The 23,207-nt window shown below is 38.0% G+C and overlaps 2 protein-coding genes across 2 annotated transcripts; one reads left to right on the top strand and one right to left on the bottom strand.

Moving 5' to 3' along the window:
- Positions 1-3,079: 3,079 nt before the first annotated feature.
- Positions 3,080-13,871, bottom strand: LOC137898081 (solute carrier family 2, facilitated glucose transporter member 11-like). The gene is made up of 14 exons (XM_068742077.1): positions 13,697-13,871; positions 11,521-11,639; positions 10,838-10,936; positions 10,360-10,520; positions 9,292-9,416; positions 9,063-9,192; positions 8,824-8,972; positions 8,251-8,438; positions 8,053-8,163; positions 7,534-7,635; positions 7,376-7,451; positions 7,137-7,264; positions 6,885-7,040; positions 3,080-3,109 (listed from the first exon to the last, which is right to left on the bottom strand). Exons 1-14 carry the CDS (start codon positions 13,869-13,871, stop codon positions 3,080-3,082), a joined length of 1,749 nt encoding a protein of 582 aa, XP_068598178.1.
- A 1,503-nt stretch (positions 13,872-15,374) lies between these two features.
- Positions 15,375-21,967, top strand: LOC137898080 (solute carrier family 2, facilitated glucose transporter member 11-like). Its single transcript, XM_068742076.1, has 14 exons — positions 15,375-15,474; positions 16,322-16,365; positions 16,930-16,977; positions 17,521-17,619; positions 18,229-18,389; positions 18,580-18,704; positions 18,800-18,929; positions 19,407-19,555; positions 20,293-20,480; positions 20,561-20,671; positions 21,170-21,271; positions 21,354-21,429; positions 21,539-21,666; positions 21,779-21,967. The coding sequence occupies exons 1-14, from the start codon at positions 15,375-15,377 to the stop codon at positions 21,965-21,967; spliced, it is 1,650 nt and encodes a 549-aa protein (XP_068598177.1).
- Positions 21,968-23,207: the final 1,240 nt, after the last annotated feature.

Genomic DNA, 23,207 nt, shown 5'->3' with positions numbered 1-23,207 from the left:
CTTGAAATTCAAAAATAAAAGCCGACCCCCCAGTGCTAATTCAAAGCTTGTCCAAAGGTACTATTAGAAAAAAATATTTAAAGCTCCAATAGCATTCAGGCCTGTAGCAGAATTTCGCATTTTCCGAACAAAGCCTCTGAGAACCCCGGAGCTCGTGCACTGCTGCCATTGAATGTTCCCTAAATGAAGATCTACCGACAGCTTACTTGGATGTTACCGTTTTGTTCCATTTATTTATTGTTTTTATTTGATGATTTGTTAAAATAATATTGAAAATTGCTGAAACTGAGGATTATTATTTTGATTACATTATTTCTTTGTTGTTATTATCTATACCCTGATATTTAAATGCAAGCATATAAAATCAGCCTGAAAATGTACCTTGAGCTTGTTAGGAATTCCGTCCCCACCCATTAACGGTTGTATTAAATCAGTTGTATACGTTAAACAGGGACCAGGCGCAGGTATATTTTCATTATACCGGTATATTTTGAGAAATGTAGATTATATTTTATTAATTTATTCATCTCTTTGTTTCTGTGTCCTCTTTATCAAACAAAAAAAACTGTTCATTTTAACAATTTAGACCCTAAATTATATTAAGTTGAGATGTTTGTTTATATGTTTATGTCGACCAAGGAAGCAAATTCTGATTCACCAGCCACTGGGCTGATGGAACGTCATGCAACCTTGACATGGTCACATGATTAAGATCACTTTGTCTCTTTGTCCCCCCCTTGCTTTGCTCTCACACTTCCTGTCAGTTTGTAGATGTTGTTTGTAGATGACATATTTCATGTTTGCGCTAATGGTTGTTAGGCCAAGAAAATAATGAAACTGAAGACATTCCTGTGGTTAAGACGTCACTTGATTAAATTCTTTCTCATAGGTTAGTCCATCTGATAAACTCCTCAGATCCATTTCGCCACTTTGCTTTGTTTCATTTGAAAATTCATTGCGCGCCCAATGTAGAATAATACAGACATGGTTTGACATCTTGGAAAACAGGAGATAATTCAAGAAAATATTGTGTGAAATCAGTTCCTTTTAAATATGTCTAAGTTGATTTCAGATCCCTGTCAGAAAGGAGCACAATAAAGTTTCAAAACTCCTGAAGCAGAGAGGTTTATTCTTGTAGTGTAAAACATGAAAAATGATGCAGGTGCAGTCCAACAGTGAAGAGGGGTGTCTGTCTGAGAGAGCATGTCGGCCTCTGTTTTCTGCTTCTTGTTTATTTGTGAGTAATTTAGTCCATTAAATTCAGTACATTCCTGTATTGTTTGTTTATGTAGTGATTGTAATAAGTATATAGCATTCATATACCCATTTTATATAATATATTACATATAAAATATACGAATCAACCAATATGATCAGTGTTTGTCAATGGAGGTGCTGTATATAGATTTTTTTTGTTCTCTATCGACTGGAGTGGTGTTAAGTTATGGCCACTTGATGGAAAGAGTAAACTGCGTGTTCCGGCGTGTGAGGTGAGCTGAATGTCGATCACTGTTTGCCGTAATGTCAATCTGCTCTGGTAGCCCTCGCACTACCAGCTGCACAACTCGTGTATTTAACCAAGTCTTTTGTCCTTTCATCCCCTCTGCATGAGTATTTACTCATTTAAAAAATGATGTGGGTTTCTTATCCATTATTTGAAAACAAGTGGAAGACTAAGAAAAGTATCTTCCTTTGTTTAAATGTCAGGGGGGTTTCCACAGATATGTATATTTTTGTTTTCATGTTGGTACTCAAGTATAAAAGTGCCTTCCAATTACCGATTGTGCACAGCAGTGGATTAAAAAATGTCCTTTTTTTCTACAGGTTAAGAGTTGTACAGTGGCTTGCATTGACACTTTTGTATAAAAACACAGAAAATGTACAATATGTTGGTATTTTATGCTCATCATGCTCAACAAGATTTAAAACACGTGAGCAACTTGTTTTGTTATAACATCTTTGGACATGCTTCAATATAAGCATAATTTTATATCGATATTTGTTTTAGTACTCTGTTCTTGCATCTCATCTCTCTTGTCGGTGCAGAGATGAGCCTCTAATAAATATAAATTGACAGAAATCCTAACATTTCTTTGTATGTATTACTGGTAGACATAAGGCTGAGACGCAAGGAGGACATTGCATGAGGACATGTTCACATATTCGACACATTATAATGCAATCATATAGCTACCGTACTTGCTAATGCAGCCGCATGGGTACACTTGCTACAGTAGAGGGTGCTGTTGATTGAATGTAGCAGTAAAGCCTATGAATCTCGAGATGTGTAAAATGATCTTATTAAAATAAGCATGCTGCTTAATCTTTGATACTTTAAATACATGATAAGGTTCCATTCTTATTCCTGCACTACTTATGTAAACTTGAACTGAAGATATTTAATTATGGTGGAGTGATTTTATCGAACTAAACTGAAGTGAAAGTTGTTACATGTTATTGGGATCCAAGTTATTTATACTTTCTTTGAATTATATTGATACTATATTTAATAAGTTGAAATATATTTCATTTGTATATAATACAAATGTATTTTGTTGAGGCCTAGAAATCAAAGATTTTTTGACAACAGTAAAAAAAAAAAGAGATAAGGTTAAAAGAATAGTTTGATTAAAATAAGCTCTCATTAAATTAAATAATTTTTATGGTGTCTGATGGTGTCAGAGTAAACTGCAAAATTCAACTAATCCTGTGCCATATTGTGTTGAGGTGTGGGGAAATACATACAAAACATATATAGAGCCTATAATTTAACCAGAAAAGAACTATTCAATAAATAAATAGCTTCTTATTAAATTAATAATAAACTATTTATAGATTCTGGCACTTTAAAATGTGTATATTGTGTACTTAAAAACATTATTATTATTTCGGGTAAGGAATGGCAGTCTTCCCACCTAAATTTGACAATTTATATTACAATGGAATGGGTTTAGAGATTATCTAGAATTGTTTCAAAAACAATTGAAAGGAAAAAAATAACTAGAAAAGGACTCGGAGAGCGCAGCCCTCCGCCGAGCACCTCAGTCTCCCTATATTGTGATTTACACCACAAATACATTTACCGTATTTTATCTATATTTTTAGAATCCTTAACCATAAAAACAAACACTTAGCAATTGGATTACATTTACATATCATTATTAGTTTAGAAGTTATTCACAAATGGCAGACTTCAGTAATGGCGGTTTCTTCTGGAGCGTTTGAAGATACAACTAATCTGTTTGTCCACTACTAATTTCACAGTGTCTTGGTAAAGGGCAGCAAAAACAGAACCTCCTTTGTGGAGGTAAAAAGAAAGATATTATTGAAAGTGTACAAAAACGAAATTATTTTGTTGTGAAAATTTACCCGAAATTCAACTGCGTCTGTTTCCTCAGGTATTAAAGATAGAATTAGGGAATACAGGACGAAACATAGAAAGAGAGAGTCTGAAATCACTGAGGAAACGAAGAGGATGGTCTGGCAGAGAACTGTCCAGAGAGGCAGGAGCTGATCAGGTGAGATGTGTAACAGGTGCGTCTCGTTCAGTGATGCCTCCCCAGCTGTGCAGGGGCAGAAATTAACCTGCAGCAAAAGTCACCATAGCAACCCTCACAAATGGAGTTTTAATATTAAAATTTGATATTTCTTTCCTGACTTCATTCTGGATAAGATCCAGATCCTTTATGGCTCTGATGTTTGGTGAGTGAATTGAATGCATATTTTACAAAATGTGATTTTTTTGAGAAAGTCTCGATTATAAGTAAATAGGAAAATATGTATCACGACAGTATCTACAATCCGGATCCGATCCGTATGAAATTCGGTGGTAAAATAGATGTCCCCACCCTACATGACTAGACATTCGCTGTTTGATGTTGCTCTGGTTCAGCAAGGAGCAGGTGTTTCTAGTGGTTAAAAAATTTAAATTGTGACTTGTTTTTGCAAATTGGTCACCCCAAATTGTCTGTAGGTGTGAATGTGAGCATGTGTATGTTTGTCTTTTGTGTGGTTACGCAATGCACTGGCGACATGTCCGGGGTGTGCCCTACCTTTTACCCGTAGACAACTGAGATATGCTCCAGCACACCGGTGACCCACAAGCATGATAAGCGGCTGTAGACAAGATGATTGCAATCATCTCGTTAACAAGGAAACGTATGGATGGATGAAAAGGTATGCCACAATCTGGCAATCCACCGTGCAAGCAGCAGGTTGAATTGATCATTGATTGGGTCATGCCATGCAGGCAGGATAGAGGTGAAGGGGGGAGTTGTATGAGTACTTTATTTTAACTGACGTTTATGGAATTTGACACAGTCATGTAGGGTGGGGACGTCTATCTCACCACGGAATCTCATCTGGATATGATTCAGAATGGAGTTTGTAAAAAATATTACATTTCAACATTGAAAACCCCATTTACGGATTCAAAAATCAATTAAAATACACATCAACTCCGATTCACTTTTACTTTTCATGGTTGGTGTTTAAAGGTACCAAGAACAACTTAGAACCTTTTGAAGATGATCCAGATCACCATGTGGATGGTGTAAATCTAACAATCCATTATTTGGTCCATGCTGGACTTGATCCTGCCACCCTATACGGCACATGTGTCAAACCTGTCCAGTGGAGGGCTGAGACACTCCAGGTTTTCTTTCCAACCATCTCTCCAGCAGCTGATCTCACTAATGAGTTCCTCCTCTCAAATCAGAGGTGTTGATAATTACAATTAGCTGCTTTAGTAGCCGGCTGGAAGGAAAACCTGGAGTGTCTCGGCCCTCCACCGGACGGGTTTGACACCCCTGCTATACGGTCCCCAAGGCAAGTCCTTGTGGCTTGAGCTACTGCCACGCTAAACATGAATGCAAACATGACATGTTGCAAAGAAAAAGTTAGAGAGATGCAAGATAGTAGATAGTAAAAGAATGGAGTCATGACGGCATCATGTACAAAAGCCGCTGATAACCTGTTTAAAAGCAAAAACAATGCAGTCAGACTACCATGATGGAGAAGAACAACATTGTGACAGACTGAGTAGAGATGTTAAAAGAATGCAGTCAGGTTAGAATTTATAGAAGTTAGAGATTGCAGCCTTGTCTAATAAAACTCATTACATATAGGTGAAACTACTACTGTACTTCCGGCTTGTCCCGTGAGGGGTCGCCACATCAAATCAACGTTCTCCACTTCACTCTGTCCTCTGCATCGTCCTCCCCAACACCAGCCACTCTCCTGTCCTCCCTCACCACATCCATGTATCTTCTCGTGGGTCGTTCCCTGGCAGCTCCATCCTCAGCATTGCTACCGATATAGTCCCCGTCTCTCCTCTGGACATGTCCAAACCATCGAAGTCTGGTCTCTCTGACCTTGTCTCCAAAACGCCTCACCTTCACCGGACCCCCTTATTGTCTCATTTCTAATCCTATCCAACCTGGTCAATCCCAAAGAGAACCTCAGCATGAGACTGAGAAGACCCTCCTCAAAAACTGAACACTATAGGGTAACTGGTTATGTGGGACAGGGGCATTGCTGGAGCCTATCCCAGCTGACTGCGGGCCAGAGGTGGGGTACAACACGAACATGTCAACAGAGACAGACAACCACTCACGTGCACAATTTGGAGTGATCAATTCACCTTAAGTGCATGTTTTTTGGAGCTGGGAGGAAACCGGAGAACACCCACGCAGAGAACATACAAACTCCGCACAGATAGGACTCGAACCTAGTACCTTCTTGCTGTGAGGTGACAGCTCTAACCACTACGCCGTGCCACCCACATAGAAAGAGTAGCTATTAAATTTGATTTATGGATCTCCTTTGATCAGAGTAAATTGGTGCCACCCCTTGAGACTTCTGGGTATTTTCCATGGCTGGACCTGTGCTGTTTTATCCTCGAGGGATTTCAGTTTCAATTTCAGTTCTCTTTAAGTGTATGCATGAATTTAGAACATATTTTCAATGCCTTCTAGTTTAAGGGACGTATGTAATTTGTTTGTAAGATGTCCTTAATGGTTATATTTTATGCCTTAAACTCTTTTCATCCAAGTTTTGTTGCAAGATTTTGTTCGGCACTGGCAAGCACTGTATTTTAAATGTATTATACAATAAATATAAGGTTGTGATTAAAGCACTAATAGTAGGGGTGTCACAGCCCAGGCTCTTTGAGCTAGATAAAGAGGAGATCGCACAAACTTAACACCCCAATTTAAAAGTAACAATCTAAACAAAACTTTATTGAGCACAGCAGCATTATAACACAATATGCATCTGTGCTTGATTCAGGTAAAATCGAACATACTGATACAGAAGCAATCTTAAATAAGCTAAACATCAGCCCGTTAGGGTGCAAAAGATCAGTCTCACCACCTCCACCCCGCTTTATCTTTAGACAATCTGCAAAGGAAAGAATAAAGAACAACAACAACAAAAAATACACCAAAGAAACCACAAGCAAGAAAAAGAGTGTAGTCAGCGTAGTACTGTGAATATTGATGCATGTGTGTGAGTCATCTTAAAAAGGAACATAGGCCAATGCAGAACATAGCTAGACCATAGAATCCATAAAGGGACATTGGAAATACTTTAATAGTTAATTTTACTTGAGTCTGTGCAGTCACTTTAACACATGATCATAACAATGTGAAGTATTGCTGATATGGTTGTGAAAATGTCAACAGAGACAGACAACCAAAGTGATTAATGACGAGACACAGCATAATACAGGGGGGAGAAAAGGGTTAGAGAGATATTTCCAAGATTATAATAAGTTATATCAAATGCTTGATACAATTAGATTTAAAGTAACTTTTGATTTATTTGAACCTTATGTCATTATGCCATAAAATGTACATTTAAAGGTCAGTGTTTGTTCTCTCAACATCAGTGCTCTTGTTCTTATAATTCAATTTGTTATACTCCTCAGTGATCTCCATTATTGCTTTTCCATTGGTTTCTGGGACAAAACGTAGCACAAATGATCCACTCAAAATGCAGTAAGTCACAAAAAATAGGAAGCAGTACTGGCCGAGTCCATCCTGTGTGAAAGAATCAGATTTGGTCAGATGATGCTGATGACAAAAAGATAGAGAAACAATTTATATGTAATATATGATACACAACAGATATCTCACCACGGTGTAGCCAAATGTCATTCCCAAAATAAAGACACTCAACCAGAAGATGATCCCAAGGATCACATAAGCTGGAGGACGCCAGGCTTGTAGAAATATGTCAGCAGGGAGAGACAAACACCCTCCAGCTAAAGGAAAATAGTTGCTTAAATTGAACTGAAAAAATATACATTCACCAAGTAAATATTTCACTTGCGAGGTGAGCAAGCAACAGAAAGCGTTCCGTTCAGAAAACTCACCTGGACCAAGTCCAAAAATCCAGACGAATAAAAAGATCAAGGCAATGCTGACATATGGAATCCACGAAGCTAGATGCTGTAGGAAGACAGGGACATTTAAAATGCGTGCTCTACAACACAAACTAGACAAAGCTGCACTGTTAGTGGAGTGTATTGACCTTGATGGACAGTGTGACAGTAAGTATGGACATGGTGATACCCGACAACACATAGCAGGAGCCTACCATCCTCTTTTTGCTCGCACAACCTAAAAGGAAAGACTGAGACACAACAGTGATGGTGAGATAAACACACATGCCAAACAAGGTTTCACCATACAGAACTTTGTATAATTTGTATAATTTACAACTAATCATCAACCTGTTGCACCAATTTACTTTTTTAAACTTCCTAAGTGATATTTAGATGTTTTTAAATGTTTAAGAATATTTTAGGCTTAAGTGCATCGTGCTTAAATTGAGTCCTTTTATTGACTTTTGATACAAGCCTTTTTTCTTTCTCCATTTTGTTGTCATTTTGTTTTGATTTTGATTTTAGCTTGTGGCCTTGATGGATACATCAAGATTGTTGGGTTTAATAAATTGTTTTCTGAGGCAGCCATAGTTTAACACTAACACTATGAACATTTCGTGCTGGTATAAAAGGATTCTCGTACTGTGATATTGTGTTATACTTACACCAATTATCACGGAAATTAGCTCCGTCATTCCGATACCAATGGTCAAGTAGTGTATCAGTCCCTCTGGCACTCCTGACGTACGGAAGATGTCAAAGGCATAGAAATACAGCTGCATGAAAGTATAAAGTATCAGAATCTGTCAAATCAGATGTGTGTCGGTATATACTTCTGTGATGAGGAGGAAAGTTAAACATACTGCAGTGATTCCACAGAAGTTAACAAGGGAACATGGGAGGATCAGCGTCATTAGTTGCCATCGCACACATTGAGAAGTGAGAACATCCTTTATCGTCTTTATCTCCTCTCGCTCTTTGCTTTCTTTCTCTTTCTGCATGTCCTCAAGCACCATCTTTAAACTATCTTCCTGCCACAGCCACCGCAAGGCTTTCATTCATGTGTAAAGAAAACAGGATTAAATTGATATTAATTTACGACTGTTTAAGCATAAAAAGTTTCTACAAAATTGAAAGTAATCATATCAGAATCAGAAGTAGTTTATTGCCATTGTCAATGAAGGTTCACAGACTAGGAATATTTCTCGGTGAAGTTGTGCAACATGTAACAGTAATGACTAAGTTACAAAAAACATACAACCCGTCACCTTATGCTAATGACTCCAAACTCAAAATTGAACAAGTCCAGTTGATTCTTCTTGTTTGCTCTTCATGAGTTACAATGATGGTTTTTATTTATTTATTTATATATATATATATGTGTACTTTACAGCCCAATGTGATGCACAGATGCAGGATTTGCTGTGACTACTCACATTTTTTGGTTCCATCAACATCTCCTTTATCAATGTAAAGGTATCGAGCTGCCTCAGGGAAGAAAGGCAGCGTCACAAACTGCAGGATGGCAGGAAGACCACTAATAGCCAAGAGATATGGCCACATTTCTTCTGAACCCAATATCTCCCTAAGCAAAGTCAAAATGATCAAAAACAAAGATATAATATAATACAGTATGTACAAATATGACTCAATTTGTGCTTAATTTCGTTCTTACTTTATGCCAATAATTTGACCAAAGACTTTTCCAAATACAGCAAAAATTGAGACAGTGGAAGTCAGGAAACCTCTGAGCTTGTTTGGAGAACATTCCCCGATGTACATGAGATGCACATTCAGACCCACACCTGTGGGCAAAAATTAAAAATGAGAAAAGTGAAGCTTCCCAAAAAACAGAAATTTGTGTAATCTACATTATACATACAAGCAACATTGCCACATCATACCATTATTAAATCCAAATATAATTCTTGAGAGCAAGATCATCTCAAAAGATTCCGCCATGCGACTGAAGAGTACGAGTAGAGCAGCGACAACTGCCAAAATATTGTTCAACCAAAGAGTTTTTTTCCTGCAACATAAAAAAGAAGAGGGGAGTTGAAAGGTACGTAGACAGTTTATTCAGTTATTGTACCTTTACACCTACACTTACATAAACCTAGACATAATAGTTCTGCCTTTAGAAGGCTTTGTGTTCTTGACAGCGTCCTTCTGTTTGTACGTATCATTAATGGACTCCGCTCGTACTGGCGTGTCCAAATCACTTGCAGAGACACCACGGTCACGTTGATCGATACTATCATGCTTCATCTCCATCATCATCATCATCATCCACTCGCTTTCTTTGGACCCATCACTTTTTTGGAATACTCAGAGATGCAGCCAAAATCATATACTGTAGTTGTAACTCAACACGGGAGACATGCGGGAGACGAGTACGGAAGGTGGTGAATTCCTGAACTGAACACGTGAGCCGTGCTCGCAGGGCTCGACCATTTAGCATCTGGGAGTTGCTCGTGTCTCAAATTTATGATCGTGTCTCAAAGTAAAATTTTGCTCGTATCTCCGAACACTCGTATGACAAAGCACTTTTATGTCGAGGTATTACTGTATATCGTGATGAAATGTGTGCAGATGGGAAGGGATGTTAGAACTACTTCTATTTGTTTTTATATTCCACTTTGTGAACTGCTGTCTAATGTATCAATATGTATTATAACCATGATTCAGCAAGTGTGTGTGTGTTAGGTTAGGTTCAACTTTATTGTCATTACACATGTACTAGGTAACAAAATGCAGCTTAGCATCTAAACAGAAGTGCAATTACCAGACAGAAATGTGCAAAAGATTTACAGATTTTGTGCTCTGAACATTCTGTAATTTGTCTATGGATAAAATACTGTATACAGAGTGTGTGTCTGCCTGTCTTACCGTCCATATGTTCGCACATATGCACGCACATATGCACGCACATGCACATGTGTGCTCTGTGTGTGTGTTTATATGTATCTTACCGTCCATATGTGACAGCAAGCTTGGTGCCGGTGAGAGCCCCAGCCAGGCCTCCAAGACTGAACACTGACACAATGAAGGACCAGATGAGCTGGTTGGTAGAATCAGCAACTGGAACGCCGTACCTCGATATCCACGTTTGGTTCACAAATTTGTGAACATGCTAAAAACAGGTCAGATAGGTCACACTTTAACAGGCATACAGTTTTCTTACTGAAGATACCATCTGTCTACCCAGCTACATACTGTATATGCACAATGATTCACACAGATAATTTTGAAAACACACCACACACCCCGTACATAAGTCACCAGTGTGCCTCATCATTAACTTAGATTGACGCAGCATGACCAATTTTATTTTTAGGTAATGTTAGGTAAGTATTTGAACTTCTGTGCTCATATTACTTTTAACATAAGGATAATTAAGGATTTTCACATACAGTTGCCTACCTTAAGTCAAACTAATATAAATCTTACCACTTCTGGGTGAGGGATGATTGCATATTGAACCCCAACTTGAAATGATCCCCCAATTCCTAACACCAGTGTCAGCAAGTACAGCCTCCAGTATTGCAGCTAAAACATAAAGTGGAAATTATTGAATAACCTCCCTCGTCATTTAACTAGACAATGGTTATTTACACAGGACTACATTACAGATTGTAGAAGTAGGAGTTACTTAAAAAAAAAGCCTATAAGTAACATAAAACCAAGGACTGTTACGTTGCCTGGTATGGTGCAACCGGGGGGCTCACCCTGGAGCCAAGCCCGGGGTGTTCAAAATACTGGACTGTTTCCTGACCAAGAATATGCCAAAGTGGGAGAACTGCATGTATGTTTGCAGTGATGGCACACAGAACATGGCAGGGGTGAGAAAAGGGCTTCAGGCACTCATCAAGAAGGGCTCACCTAATGCTGAGTAGGCATTGGCATCAAGGCACATTTCCTCTGAATTAAGTGAGGTTATGACTGACATTGTAAGTGTAGTCAATTTTATAAAGACCAGACCACTAGTATCTGTGAGGAGATGGGTGCTGAACATAAAGCTGTGCTGTTTCACAGTGAAGCAAGGTGACTGTCATGAGGGAAAGTCTTGTCCTAGGTTTTTGAGCTCAGGGAGGAGATATGAAGTTGCATAAAATTTAGTGATGAAAACTTACTGCTGAAACGGGCCTACCTGTACGATCAAAGTCAGAGCCTGGTTTGCATTTCCGGCAGTAAGTCAAACCAGTTCCAGGCGCAGTTTGGACTCTGGCAGGGCTGCCCTTTATCACCGGTTCTGTTCATAATATTTATAGACAGAATTTCCAGGCACAGCCATGGGTCAGAGGGGGTCTGGTTTTATGACAATGTCATACTTGTCAACCCATTTTCACTGCCAGCCGTACTCAGGACCCATTAAAGCCAGACAAATCAACTGAATGTGGGGCCGGGTTAGGGGGGGGTAAAATCGCAGTTGAAAAGTGGCGGAGATGCTTCTCCGCATGAGCTGACGGCCACAGCGGAAGTGTAAAGTGAGAGGTTATTCTGCTAACTGCGAATAGATTCGGTAACGTTTCCTTTCCTTTCGAGTTGGAGGAGGTGTATGTGGATAGGGAAGTCTGGAAATCCCTGCTAAGACTGTTGCTTCGGCAATCCGGCATCGAATAAGCGGTGGAAGATTGAGGGACGGATATTTAATCATTGTTATAAAAGAAAGCATTCCTAAATTCCATGAATCACAATACATAATGTTAAAATGTCACAGACCTTTCTTGGCGCACCATCTTTTTGTTGTACAACCTCGAATTGTTCTAGCTGTAGAAGAAGCAGATGACCAACATACAAGGTATTCAGGATAAGGGTAAGACAAGTAGAGTATATTTATTCATTTATTTTGTGACACCAAAATCATAATGCTTTGAAATGTGTGATAAGAATGCCTTTGCTGTAGTTCCGGGCAGATGTCCTTTGATAACAATATTGTCAGTCAGAAGGATGAAGGATGTACATTTTTAAATACATTTCCAACTATCGTGACTAGAAATATGTCTAAATCGTGTTAAATACACGGCACAATGAATCAATAGAATTTGAACAGTAATGTAAAAATGTTCAGCTACCTCAGATGGTTCATCCATTTTCTTTTCCGTCTCTTTCCTCTGCTGACTGCTGAGGTAGACCAACAAATATGAAAAATGTAAAATAATTGATAAAAATAAACATTGAACATAACACACAATCCTAAATGTGTGTCCCACCCAGTCAATTTTGTTCCGATTCCAGGATTGGAAAGAAAGTACTTTGCAGTCTGGTGGAACATATTTGAATGCTGGTTGGCCGGCGTTTATCTGTCTGTCCGTCTGTCTGTTAGCACAATAACTCAAAATGTTACAGATGGATCTGGATGAAATTTTCAGGAAATGTTGGGAATCTTACCACGAACTGATAATTTTATATTATTTATTAGGCTGACATCTGACTAGGGACTACATATGAAGAAAGCTTGCTAACTCAGAAGTTTTCATTTGTGTACAATTGTAATCAAGGCCTTCAGTTATACAACTATTGAGGCAATTTTGGTTATAATGATGAATTTATTTTATAATGTCAAATGATTTTCACGAGAACTGCAACACAAACAGTTTAAATCAAAATAAACAATTTTAGTTTCTTACCTTTCAACTGAAACCACTAAATGGCCGAGGATCTACTGCAGACTGATGACAGATATGTATTGTGAAAAAGACACAAACAATGGCTATAATGGAACCAGAAAAACAAGAAACCTAACCACTCCCAGAATAAACAAACAAAATGATTCTGTAGAAAAACTAACACGACCGGCTCAAAGCCATGACAAACGAGACGGGAGAGACGTCAGACATACAGTGAAACAATGTTTAATGACAACATAAGAACTAAACTATATACATGGAGCCAGGGGTGTCGCAGCTGTCCGGTGGAGGGCAGAGAGGCTGCAGGTTTTCTGTCCAACCATCTCTCCAGCAGCTGATCTCACTAATGAGCTTCTTCTCTCAAATGTTGATAATTAAAATCAGCCGGTTGCTAAAGCAGGTGATTTTAATTATCAACACCTCCTCCAAGGAACTCATTAGTGAGATCAGCTGCTGTAGAGATGGTTGGACAGAAAACCTGGAGTGTCTCGGCCCTCCACGGCACAGGTTTGACTTTACACAAAATGCCCCATTACCCCCTTTCATAGTCTTATTTTATGATAACATTGCATAATATGTATTCATTTCCGGAATCTTTTTTCTTCTTTTGTTAATAATTCCTTTCTTATCTCCAACATGTTGTTGTCATTCATGGGGAGAGCATGTTCGTTTATCAGACCCTCAAACTTGTCCTCGGTTGCAGCCTTGAAGCCCTCCCCGCCTCGGAGCGTCGGCAGTCGCACGGACCTGTTTACGGCTGCTCTTTGATGGTCTTTAAGGAAAAAGCCCTTGCGATCATTGGCCACTTCTGGCCACAGATTCTTCCAGCAAGCGTTGATCGTTTCAGATCTCATTGCAAGAATATCTCTATTTATCTATCTGTAAAAGTTCCACAAAACACCTGAATTTATTGCCTTAAAAACGAAGTAAATGTGAATGAAAAATGGAATGATGAAAAACAATAATAAATACAACACGTTTAAATTTTCGAGTAGGAGCTGACCAGTTATTTATTTCTGTCAGAAAAAATAAGTTCTTACACAGAGAGAACACTCTACTCTCGGCAAGGTACAATCAACTGGGTAAGATTTATTTGCAAAATTTTGCCTTTTAGTAGAATCACAAGAGGAAGCATGAGGAAGCATGCTTTCAGCAAAAATTAAAGAATCGCAAATCAGTTAAATACATTTATGAAGTTCATGTGCAACCCTTCAGCCGAGGGTGATCTCTTATCATCCACCTGGAATGACATGATCTGTTGATACTGGTAGCTGTTTGGAATGTTTTAGTCACCGCGCACAAGCAGATGTAGTTCTCATAAGGGCACAAGTTTGTATTTTCTACACCCTCACATGGTATTTCATCATGTTAAACACTTCTGTGTTCAAAAGGGTTCTCAACCCAGCCAGATGTCAATGAGAATTGGGTTAAGAACCTTTCCCACAAGGTCTTCATACAACCTGAAAAGAGTGTTTCAGCAGAGGGACTGAATTTATCAGTTGCTCAAGAAAAGATACCAGTTGTAAGTCTGATGACAGCCATCAAATATGTGATCAGGAGCACCAACATGGGAAATACTGAAGCAAACATTTAGTATATTTAATTAGAATTATATATATATATTCCAACAGTTTCTGCCACATTAAACTGTATTAGAAATATTAATGATAATAAATATAATATATGTAATATAATAAATATTTTACATCAAAACCACACTAAAGATAAAAGAATCTCACAAAAAAAAAGATAGAAACCTGAGTATTTCCTTTGGGAGTGGTTATGTTTCTGTTTTTATCTGGTCCATTGATCGCCCTGTTTGTATCTCCAGCCTCCACCCTTTCCTTAAGTTAAAAGGTTTGTCATTACACATCACCAAACTACAGTGGATTCTCAGCCATAAGGTGTGCCCATTTGAAAGGTAAGAACTTAGAAATATTGACAAATTGAAATGTATTTTTTTATTGCAAATCTAGTGAAAATAAAATTCTAATAATAATAATTTTATATTTCAAAGTGAAATCACCATTATAACCAAGATTCCCACAATAGTTTTGCAACTGAATGTCTGTTTTAATTTTTTGACTGCAACTGTAATTGTAAATTTGATGTCAAAATAAATGATACACTGTAAACAATATTTATATTGTTGGGTCTATTGGAGGCAATTGGTTTTTAAAATATGAATAAAAATTGTAATTCAGAAGTGTATTATTTATTTAAAGTAATTAATTCTACAGTGCAACAATTATTTGTGCTAATGTAGAATAAATTTGGTTGCTACTAAACAAATAGTTATTAAAATAATTAATCATTATAAATTAAGCAATTTACAATTTTGGTGGAATTAACAGTAAATGTCGGTGGTGGTCAGGAGGGCCGATGGCGTAAATTGCCAGCCTCGCTCCTATCAGTCTGCCCCAGGGCAGCTGTGGCTAGTAGCTTCACCGCCACCAAGTATGGAGTGAATGAATAATGCACAATGTAAAAGCGTCTTTGAGTGTCCAGAAAAGCAATATATAAGACCCACGCATTCCGGGGCAGGGAAAATAGGGAATAAATAAGAAAACTTCAGTCCCAATTGTCGTTGAGGCCATTGATCGAGCGCTTATCCTCGGAACCAGCCTTTACAACAGTAATTATGAACAATAATACAATAAACTTCAGAAAATTAAACTATTTATAAATGTTATTAAGTTTAATATTAATTGCCAATTAATATTTATTCATCTTTTTGAATGCTTTGTCCATTACCTGGTCACGGGTTGTGCTGGAGCCTATCCCAGCAGTCAACAAGCGAGAGGCGCGCTACACCCTGGACAAGCCGCCAGTTCATCACACGGCCACACAAAGACAGACAATGATTCACACATATGGGCAATTTAGTGTAACCAATTCACCTAATTTGCATGTTTTTGGTGGTGGGAGGAACCCGGAGAACCCGGAGAGAACCAAAACAGACACAGGGAGAACATCCAAACTCCTGACAGAAATGCCACAAGTCGGATTCGAACCTGTGACCTTGCTGCGAGGCAACAGCGCTGACCACTGGGCCACCGTGCTGCCGGCAATTAATATACTGTACCTCAATTAATAGATTTCATGACATCTATACTATTAACATTCACTTGCATATAGAACAAACAGCAATGTCACAAATTCACTCAGTGTTCTGACATGCTTGCAGTCCTGTATTAATCAGCATATGAGTATTTACGAAACCTGGCCAAAATGCCAGCTTTTTTCAGAAGCACTTGTTTAATTTATATCCATCATGTACGCTGGTCTTCTGCTTCTTCTACAGCATCCCGTGTGATAAAGAAGAGAATGGAAACAGAATTAACAAAGGTTGGTGAACATTTTTATATCACCAGCTGTGATTAATGGTTTTTGGAATTCTTTTCATGACAATTGTTAATTTCAAAACATCCACATCAAAACTAATGGAAAAAAAGTGTTAAAAAAAAACAAATGTTTGGAGAGCATTAGCAATATAAATATATATTATTTTGAGATTATGTATATTTTATACACAGTAACTTGCATTGTTATGTTTATGAATGTTATTACTGCGGGGAACAGAATGTTACTCCCATGTATATAAAGTGTGCATCACAAGAGTGACAAAATAAAGAATTTGAACTTTGTTGACATCACATTATTACAAGGAGCATAATTTTGATGATGACGCAATAAGGTTATCACAGGGGTGCAGTGGGTTTTGCCTGTGCCTGCATGGGTTCTCTGATTTCCCCATGAGTGATGAGTCTAAATCAGTAAAGAAGGACTGATTGGCCAAAAATCAACACAAACTATGTTATATCTATTGCAGAATCCCAAATACACATTAAAATATGATGGTTTTGTGCTGATAGCATGAATGGCTGAATACCTGTTGTTCTCTCTCTGCAGCCAGTGTCTTCGGCGACTGAGGAGAAAATGGGTGATGAACCACCAGAGGTAGGTGAAAATGTTTACATTGTTGTTTGAGATTAATGCTATTTAAAGGGAACCCTGACTGTTTTTACAAATCGGTCTAAAAATACAACCATAGACCTCTACTATGGATGTCAGTATGTCATAATTAGGTCTAGCAAAAGTCTACTATTCTTGACTCAAGTTTGTGATCTCTGAACTGACTTATTGAAGTCAAAATATTTTTATTTTGCTCTCACAAAATATATGGAGAAATATAATCTACTGATAAATCCTGTTACCTTTCTTTAATGTTGTCATCTACTTTGTCTGCAGCTCCCATACTCAGAGCAGAAAGAGAGTGGCGCATCACGACGGGTATGTGAACTTACAACTAACCATAAACTACATACTCTTGTAGCTTGTTAAGGCAGACTTAATTTCAATTATTTTGTAGTTAGTTTAATAATATAACATCATCAAATGATCTGTACCGGAATCAAGTACCGGTAGTTTGGTTTTCAGAATACAAAGGTATTTTGAATTTAAAAAAACAACCTTAAATGATATTTCCACTTTACATTTTAGCTGCAGTACTGGAGGCTTTACCTACTGGCAGTGATTTTGGGAATTGGAGGATCATCCCAGTTTGGGATTCAGATTTCTACCATCACTTTTCCAGCAGTGGTAAGATTTCTGAAAATCTGAATATTAAATTATATCTGGTGGTATGAACCTAGAGATTGGCCTACAATATAACTTCACTATTATACAGTATAGTATATTGATACCAAAATCACTTCACACATCAGTGTTGACGTCCTGGATGTACTACAACACTTTTGGAAAAATGTTCTTCTGCATAATTTGGTGATTTTTTAAAATACCATTCAATAACTTTGTAGACGGTCCCTGACCACTCTTCAGTTCCGTATTAGTCTTCCACGATGAAAAGAGAGAATAAACTTATCTACACAACAGCTTTGAATATAGTTACCCGTATTATTTTGGCTCGTGGTACACGCATTCACCAGGGCGTTAATTAACTCCTCATTATCGAGGATTGCGGACACAAGATTTCGAGCTGACTCGCTCATAGTGACCCATGTCTATTAATGACCTAAAACACAAGATGGCAGCAGCGCTGTGATGACGTCATCGATCATTCCATATATATCAGCGATCGTTCAATATATATCAGAGATCATTCCATATTCTCAAATCTCACATTCCATATATTTATTAGGGTCTCAGAGAGTGAGTGTGTGTGATTTTGACATATCCGGCCTTTTGTAGTATGTACAGAAATTTGTGAACCAAACGTGGATATCGAGGTACGGAGTTCCAGTTACAGATTCTACCAACCAGCTCATCTGGTCCTTCATTGTGTCAGTGTTCAGTCTTGGGTGCCTCGTTGGAGCTCTTACCAGTGGCAAGCTTGCTGTCATGTTTGGACGGTAAAACACACAAACACACACACCTATACACACAATGTTCTCTTGATAGAAGTGAGTATTGTAGGTTGATAAAATGGGCAATAAAAGGTAAACGTTAAAATGTAAATTGAATGCTTATCTTGAACATTACCATTGCAACCTCATTTCCTTGATTTCAACACATTACATGTTTCCCCCCCTGATTTTGTAGCAAAAGAACTCTTTGGCTGAACAATATTGTGGCAATTGTTGCTGCTCTTCTGGTGGTCTTCAGTCGCATGGCCAAATCCTTTGAGATGATCTTGATCTCAAGAATTATATTTGGATTTAATGTTGGTATGTTCTGACATTGTGGTGTGTGCGATAGTTCCATTTTTTCTGCTTAGCTTGTTGTTGTGTGTTTTCATTGTGTCTCTTTTTTTACCTCCCAGGTCTCGGTCTGAATGTGCATCTCATGTATATCGGGGAGTGTTCTCCAAACAAGCTCAGAGGTTTCTTCGCTTTCACAGTTTCAATATTATATGGATGTGGAAAAGTCTTTGGTCAAATTGTTGGCCTCAGGTAAGAACTAAATGACATAAATACAGTAACGTTTTGAAAAGGGAAAGAACAGACTAATCAGAAAAACAACATTGTACAGTATAGCATTGTATATATTTATGTATTGTTCTTAGTGCAAAAATGTCACATATTATGGTTTCTCATGATATATTAATTAATTAATTAACTCATTGACTGCCAGTCATTTTCAGAGTAGAGAGCCACATACTGCCTGCAGTTTAAAGCATTTTGATTTATTTCAAGACCCACAGAGTATTGGATTCTATGACTATGGCAACACTACTGCCACCTACAGGGGATCAGTTCGTCACTACACTAGTGTAGAAGTATGACATTTCCGCACCGTCTATAGACGTCAATGGCAGTGAACATTTGGAATCAAATTGATGTCAATGGCAGCCAATGAGTTAATTACTCTATGCATTTCTCTATTTTACATAAACCGTGCTAACTATCTTTGTTTTTAATTCTTTTTAGGGAGATATTGGGTTCAGAAGAAATGTGGCCATATCTCTTGGCTATTAGTGGTCTTCCTGCCATCCTGCAGTTTGTGACGCTGCCTTTCTTCCCTGAGTCAGCTCGATACCTTTACATTGATAGAGGAGATGTTGACGGGGCCGAAAAATGTGAGCGGTCAAAGCAAACTCTGCATGAACAGACACTGGGATTTAAAGATAGATAGCGATAGAGAGAATTGTATTAATCCCTTGGGAAGACTAGGATATGAATGTGCATTGTGTAATTAGGTTCTATGTGTGTCGAATCAGATTTATAAAATGTATTCTTAAAATTCCAGTTCTTGAAAAAATATATTTAACAAGTATGTTTAAATTCATAAACATGTAAATCCGTCTGTATAGCTTTATGACTAAAATATATTTCTCCAAGCAATACAAACGAGTCATCAGTTACAACTCAGACAAGCCAATTGTCTTTTCACACTTAATTTCTGGCACATTTCTGATGCGGTTTACCATGATTCAGTTCTGCCAACCGCTTAAGCTTTGTTCTGTCTTCCCATGTTTCAGCATTCACTTATCTGATCAAAACAAGTTTTACACCATATAGAGCAGGCAAAAACTTCATATGCCTCCATGTTAGTGGGGTTGAGAATTTCCTCAAGAATTGATGGCTGGATGGATAGTGAAGCTATGGGCAGGACAACCCTATGATTGTGAATTACATTCAATACACCAACACTGTGTCCGTCAACTCTTTTATGTCTTATTACAAAAGCTGTTTTCAAAATGAGTGGTATGCCTGTGCCATGACACTGTGATGGTGTTAGTACAATGATAAGGCCAGTAATTAACATCAATTTCATCATGTTTTTTATCCTATGTAAAAATAAAATAAAAAAAAGCCTTGCAGTGGCTGTGGCAGGAAGACGACTTAAAGATGGAGCTTGATGAAATGAAGAAAGAGAGAGAGAGCGCACAGGGAGAGGAGGGAAAGACTTTGAAGGATGTTTTCACCTCTCAATGTGTGAGATGGCAGATGTTGACTCTGGCCATCCCTTGTGCGCTTCTTAACTTCTGTGGAATAAATGCAGTATGTTTTACTTTATTTCATAATTAAAATATGCGCATTTACTGAACAACTGATTTTATAACCTCTGATATTTTATCCAGCTTTTCTTCTATGCCTTTGACATCTTCCATTCATCAGGAGTACCAGAGGAACAGATGCATTACTTGCTTATTGGTTTTGGAGTAACAGAGCTCATTTCCATTATTGTGGGTGTAAGTATCTCTTCGCAGTACCATGAAATGATCATTACTGTATCTGACTCCTAAAACTGTTCACTCCAGTACGAAGCTCAGAGCTTATCCCTGGTGCAATTCTCTTGCACTCGTCTTCCTCCTCGTCTTTGTCTCAGTCTTCGACCCACAGTAGACATAAACAAAGATCAGGTGAGAGTTTGATCACCTGTGTTCTAGAGGTTGGAGAACGGGCCTGATTTCTGATCCCCCCCCCCCCCCTCCCGCATCGGGTTTGATATCTAATGGACTAATGGATTCAGGGAGTGTCTGTGTTGGATTTTAGTTCTATTATTTGCAGGCAGTAGAAGATTTTGGGCTCCCCCTACAGGTTAATATTCATTCATGGAGCCTAGCCCAACTGACACTGTGTGGAAGACAGTGCCACAGTGAAGATTATTGAGAAATACAGTATGTACTTTGAATGCAAAGTTCAGTATTAGTTCTGATTTTTCTCTCACCATGACTGTTATGTCTCAGTCTTTCCTTTTAGATGTTGCTGGCGTAAAGAAGATGTTCGGCTCCTGCTATGTGTTGATGGGTATCATCATGTCCATACTTACTGTCACACTGTCCATCAAGGTCAATACACTCCACTAACAGTGCAGCTTTGTCTAGTTTGTGTTCTCGAGTACAAATTTTAAATGTCCCTGTCTTCCTACAGCATCTAGCTTCGTGGATTCCATATTTAAGCGTTGCCTTGATCTTTTTAAACATCTGCCTTTTTGGACTTGGTCCAGGTGAGTTTTCTGAACAGATAACTTTCTGTTGGTTACTCACCTCACAAGTGACATACTTACTTGGTGAATGTATATTTTTGACTAAATTTAAGCAACTATCTTCCTTTAGCTGGAGGGTGTTTGGTTCTCCCTGCTAGGATCTTTCTACAAGCCTGGCGTCCTCCAGCTTATGTCCTTTTTGGGATTCTCACCTGGCTGAGTTTGTTCCTTGTGGGGATGACGTTTGGCTATATTGTGGTGAGATATCTATAGAGTACTAGATATTAATTGTAATCCATGTAGATTGTTTCTCTATCTTCAGCATCAGCATCACCATCATTATCTAACCAAATCTGATTCTTTCACACAGGATGGACTGGGCCAGTACTGCTTCCTTTTTTTCGTGACTTACTGCATTTTGAGTGGATCATTTCTTCTTTATTTTCTCCCAGACACAGAGGGAAAATCAATAATAGAGATCACTGAGGAGTTTAACAAATTGAATTACAAGAACAAGGGAACTGATGTGGCAAGAACAAACACTGATCTTGTAGATTAAATTGTGGTTTAAAGCACATACTCTTTAAATTGAAGTTAATTGAACCAATCAATATTAGTGGGACCTTCAAATAACTATGATCAGATGTTAATTTTTTTTGTATGTGCTTAATGACCTCATGCACTCATGCAAAATTAATTCCAATTTTCTTTAGGGAGAAATTGTGAGGAAGTATCATAGCCTGAGTTTCTATGCATCTCATGGGGGGGCTTGACAGTGTAACTAAATTCTGATTAAGTTTGGTGTAAATCAACCACACATAAAACAATACTCGTACTCCTATGCTGACTAACGTCTCCCCCTTGCTTGTGGTTCTTTGGTTTGTATTTAGTTCTGTGTTCTTTCCCTTGCTGACTGTCTGATTATAAAGAGGGGTGGAGGGGATAAGCCTGATGTTTTGGGTCTAGGCATTTTAAGATCGCTTCTATTTCTTTCTCTTCCTCTCAATCAGTATCATCTAATTTGAGGAGTCTTCTTGATTTACATCATTTACACAGACACATATTTAGTTATGCTGCTACTGTACAAATAAAGTTTTGTTGGTTACTTTCAAATCCATGTGGTCTTTTTATTTACCTCAATAACCATAAGCTGTGAACTTATACTGTTGCTACTTTTTTGATCACCTTCGATGTTTAGTCGTCGAATTAGGTCAATTTAATGTATAGCACATTTCAAATCTGGTGTTATACAAAAAAAATTTAATTAAGCAAATACCGGTCAACGGTTTTAGGCATGACAAATAATAATAATAATATATTTAGTTACTTTCCACCACTGCTTGAGACACTAGAAGATCTAGGCACCATAAATCCCAGCCTTCTTATCCCCCAGTTGTTGAGCAGGTATCTGGGACACTGGGAACCATGGCAGCATCAGGAGCTCACTGAAGCCAGGAATGGCATTAAGAAAATACTGCCAACATGACTTGCTGCCAAAAATCTCAAAGCTATTGTACATATCTTAAAAAAGTCAGAAAGAAATTTTTCTTGTTGCAATGACGCCACTGCATTTAAAAATGCATTTAAAAGTGTGGCTGTGTGACCTTGTGTGACTTTCACAGCACTATCTCGAGCGACAACACGAGTCACTAAACTGTATAACAAAAGAGCTAAAGAAAGAAATGTATTTATTTTAAATAATAAATAAGACAGCTTCTCATAATTGAAGGAACCAGTGAGAAACTTCAGTTGCATTTTCACTTCAGATTAGCACATAATTTAAGATTAAGATATTTAAG

This window comes from Brachionichthys hirsutus, chromosome 8 (assembly GCF_040956055.1).
Source record: "Brachionichthys hirsutus isolate HB-005 chromosome 8, CSIRO-AGI_Bhir_v1, whole genome shotgun sequence".
Lineage (NCBI taxonomy): Eukaryota > Metazoa > Chordata > Actinopteri > Lophiiformes > Brachionichthyidae > Brachionichthys > Brachionichthys hirsutus.
The sequence above is the reverse complement of the archived record's forward strand: the minus strand, read 5'-3'. Positions and strand labels throughout refer to the sequence as shown.